At 40.0% G+C, this 10,428-nt stretch overlaps 1 protein-coding gene across 1 annotated transcript; it reads right to left on the bottom strand.

The window, feature by feature from the left end:
• Nucleotides 1-4,853: 4,853 nt before the first annotated feature.
• Nucleotides 4,854-10,317, bottom strand: foxj2 (forkhead box J2). The gene is made up of 10 exons (XM_026184198.2): nt 10,081-10,317; nt 9,402-9,767; nt 9,215-9,289; nt 9,023-9,115; nt 8,291-8,449; nt 7,701-8,202; nt 7,450-7,611; nt 7,256-7,357; nt 5,824-6,159; nt 4,854-5,506 (listed from the first exon to the last, which is right to left on the bottom strand). Exons 2-10 carry the CDS (start codon nt 9,723-9,725, stop codon nt 5,394-5,396), a joined length of 1,866 nt encoding a protein of 621 aa, XP_026039983.1. The 5' UTR covers nt 9,726-9,767; nt 10,081-10,317; the 3' UTR covers nt 4,854-5,393.
• Between the last annotated feature and the right edge of the window lie 111 nt (nt 10,318-10,428).

Genomic DNA, 10,428 nt, shown 5'->3' with positions numbered 1-10,428 from the left:
ATTTCGGTGCTTTTTTCCCCCCTGAGATGTCAAGGATAGTAGGCGGGCCCAGGTACGTACGTTATTTTACTGGTGTCAAGCCAGCCTCCAATTCGAGACTTGCAGTCAAGCCAGCCTCCAGTTGATTTTACGTTCCCTGTGTTTTCAAAGTATTACGGGAATGGATGTGGAAACCAGATTTCAAAATAAAAGCCAACTTCGAGTGAATTAACAGATATGTTAAGAACATAATAACATATAATTTAGGCTTCTTTTTTTTTAGAAACTCTAATGTTACATCTACATGACACAGCCTTGTACCCTAATTGTGCCCTGTCAAGGCCATCTTATTTTGGATTTCAAAGTAAAAGCCCTGTGAATCTTCATTTTTGAACTACTCTTTCAATGAATTCATAATGCTCTTAAAAGCAAAAGTCGTATTTCCAAATACTATTTGAACTTTGTATCAACACTTTCCAACCGCAGTCTTTTTCACAGTAATACCATATCAAATAAATTCTTTCTGATTTTGCTTTTCATAGTAATGGCCCTTTGAAATTGCCGATATTTGACTTAATCTTCTAACGATTCAAAATGCTCTAAAATGGAAAATTCCTGTTTCCACAGGGTAATTCCACCTTAGATCAACAGTATACAACCCCACAGTGATACCATATCAATATCAAGTCATTCTGATTTTGCTTTCAAAAATAAAAGCCCTTTCAAATTGTCCATAATTGACCTAACTTTCAGTGATTTCAAAATGCTCTAAAATGGAAAATTCTTGTTTCCACAGGGTAATTCCACTTTAGATCAACAGTATACAACCCCACAGTGACACCATATCAATATCAAGTCATTCTGATTTTGCTTTCAAAAATAAAAGCCCTTTCAAATTGTCCATAATTGACCTAACTTTCAGTGATTTCAAAATGCTCTTAAATAGAATTTTGCTGTTTCCACAGGGTAATTCCACTTTAGATCAACAGTATACAACCTCACAGTGATACCATATCAATATCAAGTCATTCTGATTTTGCTTTCAAAAATAAAAGCCTTTTCAAATTGTCCATAATTGACCTAACTTTCAGTGATTTCAAAATGCTCTAAAATGAAAAATTCTTGTTTCCACAGGGTAATTCCACCTTAGATCAACAGTATACAACCCCACAGTGATACCATATCAATATCAAGTCATTCTGATTTTGCTTTTCATAGTAATGGCCCTTTGAAATTGCCGATATTTGACTTAATCTCCTAACGATTCAAAATGCTCTAAAATGAAAAATTCTTGTTTCCACAGAATAATTTCACTTTAAATCAACAGTATACAACCCCACAGAGATACGATGTTAAGATCAAGTCACTCTGATTTTGCCTTCCAAAATAAAAGTATTTTCAAATTGCCCATAGACGACCTACTCGTTTAACGATTTCAAAATGCTCTTAAATTGAAAGATGCTGTTTCCACAGGATAATTCCACTTTAGATCAACAGTATCCAACCCGACAGTAAAACCATGTAAGTTTTATGTTGGTCTGATTTCGCCTTTCAAATTAATGGCCCGTCGAATTTGTCCATATGTGATATACTCTTTCAATTATTTCAGAATGTTTTAAAAATGAAAATTGCTGTTTCAACACATATTGTGTTTTCATTTTGAAAAGCAAAATCAGACTCAATTGATTATGACAGAATTGAATCATAAAGATGATTTAAAAGGAAGCTGAAATTGCCACTAGGTTGTAATTGATAGTACGTTTATATTTTAAGTCTGTGGAAAGATGTCATGGTTGGTTTGCAAGCTGTTTTGTAATTTCTTTATTTAGAATGACATCTTTCCACAGACTTAAAATATAATATAATATAAAATATAAGCATTTTGAAATTGTTCCAGGATCAAGTCAGATATGGGCATTTTGAAAATGCTTTTATTTTTGAAAGCAAAATCAGAATGACTTGAAATTGATATGGTATCATCGTGAGGTTGTATACTATTGATCTAAAGTGGAATTACCCTGTGGAAACAAGAATTTTTCATTTTAGAGCATTTTGAAATCACTGAAAGTTAGGTCAATTATGGACAATTTGAAAAGGCTTTTATTTTTGAAAGCAAAATCAGAATGACTTGATATTGATATGGTATCACTGTGGGGTTGTATACTGTTGATCTAAAGTGGAATTACCCTGTGGAAACAAGAATTTTCCATTTTAGAGCATTTTGAAATCACTGAAAGTTAGGTCAATTATGGACAATTTGAAAAGGCTTTTATTTTTGAAAGCAAAATCAGAATGACTTGATATTGATATGGTATCACTGTGGAGCTGTATACTGTAAATACAGAGTGGAATTATCCTGTGGAAACAGGAATTTTCCATTTTAGAGCATTTTGAAATCACTGAAAGTTAGGTCAATTGTGGACAATTTGAAAGGGCTTTTATTTTTGAAAGCAAAATCAGAATGACTTGATATTGATATGGTATCACTGTGAGGTTGTATACTGTTGATCTAAGGTGGAATTACCCTGTGGAAACAAGAATTTTTCATTTTAGAGCATTTTGAAATCACTGAAAGTTAGGTCAATTGTGGACAATTTGAAAGGGCTTTTATTTTTGAAAACAAAATCAGAATGACTTGATATTGATATGGTATCACTGTGGGGTTGTATACTGTTGATCTAAAGTGGAATTACCCTGTGGAAACAAGAATTTTTCATTTTAGAGCATTTTGAATCGTTAGGAGATTAAGTCAAATATCGGCAATTTCAAAGGGCCATTACTATGAAAAGCAAAATCAGAATGACTTGATATTGATATGGTATCACTGTGGGGTTGTATACTGTTGATCTAAGGTGGAATTACCCTGTGGAAACAAGAATTTTTCATTTTAGAGCATTTTGAAATCACTGAAAGTTAGGTCAATTATGGACAATTTGAAAAGGCTTTTATTTTTGAAAGCAAAATCAGAATGACTTGATATTGATATGGTATCACTGTGAGGTTGTATACTGTTGATCTAAAGTGGAATTACCCTGTGGAAACAGCAAAATTCTATTTAAGAGCATTTTGAAATCACTGAAAGTTAGGTCAATTATGGACAATTTGAAAGGGCTTTTATTTTTGAAAGCAAAATCAGAATGACTTGATATTGATATGGTGTCACTGTGGGGTTGTATACTGTTGATCTAAAGTGGAATTACCCTGTGGAAACAAGAATTTTCCATTTTAGAGCATTTTGAAATCACTGAAAGTTAGGTCAATTATGGACAATTTGAAAGGGCTTTTATTTTTGAAAGCAAAATCAGAATGACTTGATATTGATATGGTATCACTGTGGGGTTGTATACTGTTGATCTAAGGTGGAATTACCCTGTGGAAACAGGAATTTTCCATTTTAGAGCATTTTGAATCGTTAGAAGATTAAGTCAAATATCGGCAATTTCAAAGGGCCATTACTATGAAAAGCAAAATCAGAAAGAATTTATTTGATATGGTATTACTGTGAAAAAGACTGCGGTTGGAAAGTGTTGATACAAAGTTCAAATAGTATTTGGAAATACGACTTTTGCTTTTAAGAGCATTATGAATTCATTGAAAGAGTAGTTCAAAAATGAAGATTCACAGGGCTTTTACTTTGAAATCCAAAATAAGATGGCCTTGACAGGGCACAATTAGGGTACAAGGCTGTGTCATGTAGATGTAACATTAGAGTTTCTAAAAAAAAAAAAAAGCCTAAATTATATGTTATTATGTTCTTAACATATCTGTTAATTCACTCGAAGTTGGCTTTTATTTTGAAATCCGGTTTCCACATCCATTCCCGTAATACTTTGAATACACAGGGAACGTAAAATCAACTGGAGGCTGGCTTGACTGCAAGTCTCGAATTGGAGGCTGGCTTGACACAAGTGTTATTTTAGAGCAGAGCTACAGATTAAAAATGCCCAAGGCGAAGCGGTCAAAAGTCTGGCTGTACTTCACAGCAAAAGATGCAAACTCAGCAGCCTGCAACAAGTGCTTTAAGCTGATACTGTGATACTGTGCAAAGGAGGTAACACCTCAAATCTGATGAGACACCTGGCGACGCACAGCGTTTTTTTTTTTAAAAGCCGAGAAATGTGCCGTATTTGATAGCTTGCTGCCAGACCTCACACCGAGCACATCTACTGCGGGTGTGGTGCCTGTTATCGGACCCGGAGTTAGCAACATCCCCCAAAAACCCGAAGAGGAGAGTCCTGGCCCCTAGCCCTGCCAGTGTAGCAGAAATGATGACGGATGATGATGGCAGCAGCCGTTCTTCTCTGCGTGAGTAGCTTCATGTTGTTCGTGTGTAATTTACGCTGAGTAGGCTAACCACGTTATTACATTAATGCATGTAAGGTGAACTAGCAAACATCATCATAGCTACATGCGGCTGTCTTCTTGTTTGATGGCAGATACTCCCTTCAGATACTCCCTTCACCCTGGCCAAAAAGGCTAAAATAACCAAAGAAAAAGTGGAAAACAGCTAAACATGAGAGGTTTTGGACAAAGTTTGTGTTTTTTCCATTGTTTAAGCACTGCTTCCAACCAAGAGTGATAGCATATAGGCCCCATAGCTGTAGAAAAGGCTAACATTGATATCTTTTTACAAAAAAACAGCTGAACATGAGAGGTTTTCGGACCAATTTTGTGTTCTCCATTCTTTAAGCACCGGTTTGAGCACCGTTTAAGCACCAGCACTGTTTCAAAAGTACCGGTTTGGCACTGGTATCGGATAAAACCTAAACGATACCCATCCCTATCTGTGACAGGCAGCAAGTAACAAAGAGCCTAAAGATGCAACTTAAATTGAGTTCTTTATAAGTTATGTGTAGGCAACACTGGTTCATCCCTTGAGTTTGGTGTCTTTTTAATGATTTAAAGGTCAGTGTTAAGTAGCTAAACCAAAAACAAAAAAAAACATTCCTCTGAAAATGGTCAGGTACAAGGACTTGGCTGAAAACGAGTTATCAAAAACAAAAAAAAAGCAGCCAATGTCCAAAGAAAAGCTCTGAAAGACCTTCAGAAATCTTGGAGAACTACTGCTCAGGAGCACTTTTACAAAAGCCTGGCTCCTTGGAAGAAAAACATAAAAAGATGAGGTGAGGCTCAAGACCTTTACACAGTTCTGTGTTTTACAATCCAATAGACACCAGCCTCCCAACTACCTACATAGGATATGCTAAACAAACAGTATTACAGCATATGAATTTGAGTAATATTGAAAAAATAACTATTTGAACCTCGGGGGGCATTCAGTCATATGTGACAAACTCGATCCCATACTTGCTGTCAGAGAAGCTTTAAACATGTACAACAGAGTGAGACAGCTTCTGCAAAGAGTAGAGTATTTTCTCAAAAACATTTTGGGGTTTCCACACAGAGCGAGAGGGTCAAACAATCAGAGAGTCCCAGTCAAAGTCGTCCTGGATCTCCTCACTGTTGCTGTGCAGATTCTTTAGTGGGGGACGCTGTCGTGGCGTCATCGGCTGAGGATGAATCCCAGCTGAGAAGGAAAAAAAAAGAGGACACATGGACTGAGTATATAACAAGAAGGAAGTGAGAGAATGTCAAATCATATTTTTCTATCTAAACAACTTCTTTTAAACAGACAAAACCTGCTGTCCAGATTTATAACAATTTCTGTTCAATCTTAGGAGAAAAACTGTTTTTAATTCAGTGTTTCCATAAATAGCTCTCATAGCAGAAACATGTCACTGATCTGGAAGATTATTCTAAAACAGGCTTGGGGAAAATATGAACCCATCCTGTCTTATTTCATAAAAGTAAAGAAGAAAATATGTTTTTAAGTCCAGGTCTCACCGGCTGTGCTTGCAGGCTGTGTTAGCTGTGGTCTCTGAAGACCTGGTCCCTGCATGGGCAGAGCCCGCCGCGGTGGTTGTGCACCATTGGCAGGGGGAGCTATTGAAGAGTAGGGAAGGGGTGAGGGCTGAGTGAGGCTGGAGAGGGTAGGGGGTGGGTTGAAGTTAAAGGCTGGTAAGGGTTGAGGGGCACCAGGGGCTACAGGGGAGTTATTCCCAGGGGTGATCATGCCTTTCTGAGTGAAGAAGCGGTTCAGAGAGTCGCAGAGGGAAGTGAAGACCGCCGGGTCCAGAGCCCAGTCGCAGAGCTCTGCCTGTCTCATGCTCTGAACAAGGTCTGCAAATATAAAATGAAACAGCAGATCAGAGCACGAAGGTCCAGTCTGTGGCTTTTTAAGAACAATATGAAACATCACAGGCCTTTCTTTACAAAATACAGAAAAGCTTTCAATGGATTGGATTGATTGTTTAGTGTGCATGATGTGCTTGTCTAACTTCTAAAGAGTCAGGCCGCCCAAATGACAATAAAAACACTGGAGGAATATAGCTACGACAACTCTTGTTTCTTGGCTTAATAATAACTTGCACACAGTCTGCAGACAGCCATTTTTCACAGCAGCCATTTAACATGAAACAGCCTTTCAGTCAGGTTGAAGTCTGACTGAACCTTGGTTCTTCATTCATAAGCTGAGTTGTCATGTTCTTTTTAGAGGGAAGACTCTTTCTCCTGGCAGCTCTTCTAAACAAGCCATACTTGTTCAGTGTTTTTCAGATTTTACAGCCGTGAACTTTAACATTTAACATCCTGAGGCCAGTAGAGCCTGAGATGTAGTTCTCAGAGTTCTTGAGTCTTGCACCTGGGGGGGGGGGGGGGGGATTTGCTGGGACATTTTGCTGGGATTAAAAGTGTAGGGATGATATTTATCCTATGGAAGTTGTAAATGTGTGCATGGTTTTTCAGAGGACTCTTTGCAATCTTTTGTTTTCCTGCCAATGTACGTAGCACTGAAACATGTCTGTGTTTAACCACTATTTCATGTAAATGGTCGCAGTGAAAGAGGACTGTAATCTAGGACAATAATTACTTTTACTAATCAGCTGATCATTTCTGAAAAATTGCCTAATCTCCTTTTTACATGCCTGCTGTGAAATCTTCTAACTGCTCGCTTTATGTAGCCATCACTCCAAAATACAAAACTAAATACTTCAGTGTTACATGTGACAAAGATAAAGGTGAAACCAGAAAAGACTAAATTAATAATAATAATGATTAAATTAAATGATCAATTAATGATCAAAATGACTGAATTCCAATCACTCTATTAACTGGCTGATTAAACATTTTTACCCATGTCCTCACGACTCTAAACTCCACAGATCTATGAACCCTGATGATTGATTAATGTGCCCATTTAAACAAGAACAAAACAGACCTGGGTGACCAGTGAGGTCTATGTTTGCCCAGTCTAAGTTGCTGGCAATGCGGAAACTCTCCTTCAGAGAATCTGGGTTACTGAACCAGTCAGCTGGCACCGCTACAAGTGGAAGGCAAGAAGGCAACTTTAGAAGCATTGAACTTTTATACAGTTTATGCATTTCTGGTTTGAGAAAGTCGCATGAGACTTACTTAATTGTGAAATGCGCTCAGTGTCGGCAGGATGTGCAGCTGGTGCAGCCAATGCAGGTGGTGCAATTTGTGCGGTTGCAGGATGGGGGGACATGGGTAGCAGAGTTGGAGTGTGAAGTGGGGTAATGTCATTATTTGGGATCACCAGGGGAACTATATCCGCTGGAAAGAAAAGAGGCAATTCCTTCAATCCATCTATGCAGAATCTAAACTGTACAGAGTCAAAACACAGATACACACATGCCACTTACACTGCGAGCCTCCCCTCTCGCGCACTGTCCTGAACAGAGACTTGAAAGACGCATACAGATCAGGTAAGTTGAGCTCGTCAAAGGTGAAACGCAGCAAGGGATCAGTAGGGGGGTTTACTGAAACGACGGGAGGGGCGACGGCTGATGATGGGACAGTCAGTTCGGATGAGTGATTGGGTCCTGAGACGATGCAAATGGGAACAGCTGTCGGATCAGGCGCGCAGGAGAAAGCGGGAACAGACACAGGGTCTGAAGTCACAGGAAAAGACAGCGCAGCGTCAGAGAAGGAGGGAGCAGCTGGAGACGCTGTAGACATGTTGGCAGGAGCCAGAGGTGTAGCAGAAGCAGGGGGGATGGAGAAAGTGGGGCCAGGTGGGTGAGAAGGTGGGAAAGAAGTGATGGATGACATAGGGGCTGCAGGTGGGAGCACCGCTGATGGCGAGACGGATGGATGAGGGACAGGGAGACTGGAGACAGAGGTGGGCATGTAGGGAGATGGTTGCTGTAAAGATAAGAATAAGGTGTTATGAAGAGCAAGGTGTTGTTTAATTAAAGTAAACCTTATAAAAGGAGTGAGAAAGTGACTGTACTTTGCATGGGGGAGGAGAGAGGGAGGCAGACTGTGGTGACTGCTGCTGGATGCCTCCAAGTGACTCTGAGTTAAAGAGCTGTTGGTCTGTGTGTGAAGCTGATTGAGGCTGACGAGGAGAGAGCCCCGTCTCTGCTTTTAGTTCCTGCAGTTGAGGAACCTGTAACAGCACAGCATAAATACTTTCAACAGCAACAAAAAAAAAGTTGTCAATATTAGCCTGCAGGCTAATATATATATTAAATGTTAAATAAGACTGAGCACCTCCACTACAGCCAGAAATTACCTCCTTTCAAAAAAAAAAACCAACTCCCTTTTGGCTCTCAGCTTTTATCAAAAAAGAAAGTTTGCTCAGTCTAATCTTAAAACTAGAGATGCTGTTTGTCTCCTAAATCCAAACTGGGAGTTGGCTCCACTGGGGAGGGGCCCGGAAGCTGAACTTTTAAAGACCCGGGGAAGCACATTGGTACACTTCTTTTCATAGGACGTAGCCATACCAAAACTGATATCTTAGTCCATCTTAATGTTCTCACACATTGCAAATAATGGCATAATTAGAAAAATGTGGCGGTTTTAATAATCTGCCACATGCTTGAGGTTTGGTTAAGAGTTTTAAGCATTAATGGGCTATAATTTACATCTGTGTTTGCACTTTATGTGGTCTCATTATGTATTTGACAGGTGGAGAATAAAGGTTTGTCACAAAAAAACACCCCGAAAACCAAAAACATACATCCTCTCTCTCCTCGTCCTCTTCAGGATAGGAACGTTTAGGTGCCCTCACTTGATGTCCGTCTGAAGGTCCATCCATTGTCCAATAGGAACCCTGGAAAGACACCACAGGTTTGTGAACTCATGCTCTTTTTTTTAAACAGTCATCAATCTCAAATGATGAAAACTCCAACAGTAGGTAGAAGTAACTCACCTTGCCAGGGTCGTTCTGCGGTCGAGGAACTTTCCTGAAGCATTTATTAAGGGACAGATTGTGTCGAATGGAATTCTGTTGGGAATGACATGTGTCAGGAATGTCCAGTAAAGCAGATGTTACACTGACTACACTTTAGTGACATATTATTACTGCTCGCCCACACTGATAATATGTTGTAGCTTACTTTCCATCCGCGGCCCACCCGGCTGTAGTAGGGGAAAGTGTCACTGATCCAGGTGTAAATGTCATTTAAACTCAGTTTCCTCTCAGGTGCAGCGGCTATTGCCATGGCGATTAGAGTAGCATAGCTGTGAGGGGGTTTCCCTTTACAGTTAGAAGGGGAGGGGTCCGGCACTGAGGGTAGAAAGTCTCCTTTCTCCCTCCCTCTGTCTTTTTTCTTCTCCTTCTCCCCTCCTCCTCCTCTCTCTTTCCCAGAGCGCAGGCTGCTGATTCCCAGCTGGGGCAACCAGTCAATACTGGTAAGACTGGAGTCCAAGTCAGAGGACATTTTTCAGTTTTAGTTTGTTTTGTTTTTTTCTCAGTCCAGGCTCTGAAGGATCAGAAGAGAAAGTACTGGATCAACAAGTCTTTTTACATTTTGCTTACTCTGAATATAGTAGGCAGTCAAAACACTGAGCACTCCCACAGAGGATTTCCCTCTGCCTGTAACTGTGTCAGCAGTCCTGTTCCTGTACTTCCCAACTAGCGTCTATTACACACCAGTAAGTTCAGACAGAAGACACTTTGTGCTGCTCGGGAAACTTTCCACTCACCAGCAAAGCCATAGCATGACTATAGGTACATATGTTTGCCAATTCCAACTACTTGTGTTGTTTTCTGAGAAGGAAGAATGACTTACTTACCTCTGTATGGTCACTCGAGGCCCAAGGCCTTCAGAAGTGTTAATGGCTTATGTTGTCATCAGCTGTGCACAGCTGCTAACAAACTGCTGTACGTCCTCTCCTTCAGGTCTCTGTCCTCAGCATGTCGGTCCCCGCAGGGCTGCAGTCATACCTTCGGCTAGTGAAAGTTTGTGTAACTTTGGAGAAATATACACACAAAAAACTTATCCGACAGCTTCCTTTTTCGCTCTCCCTCCCTCTCTTTGCTTCCCCTCCCTTTCTGGTTTACCAGAATTACGTCACTCACTCCTCCTCCTGCGTGATATCACTCTATGCACCGCCTCTGGGAGCTGGTTCCACCTCTTTACT

The sequence above is a fragment of the Astatotilapia calliptera genome, chromosome 11 (assembly GCF_964374335.1).
Source record: "Astatotilapia calliptera chromosome 11, fAstCal68.1, whole genome shotgun sequence".
In the NCBI taxonomy this organism is placed as follows: domain Eukaryota; kingdom Metazoa; phylum Chordata; class Actinopteri; order Cichliformes; family Cichlidae; genus Astatotilapia; species Astatotilapia calliptera.
Note: the sequence above shows the minus strand (reverse complement) of the source record. Positions and strands in the feature narration are given on the sequence as shown.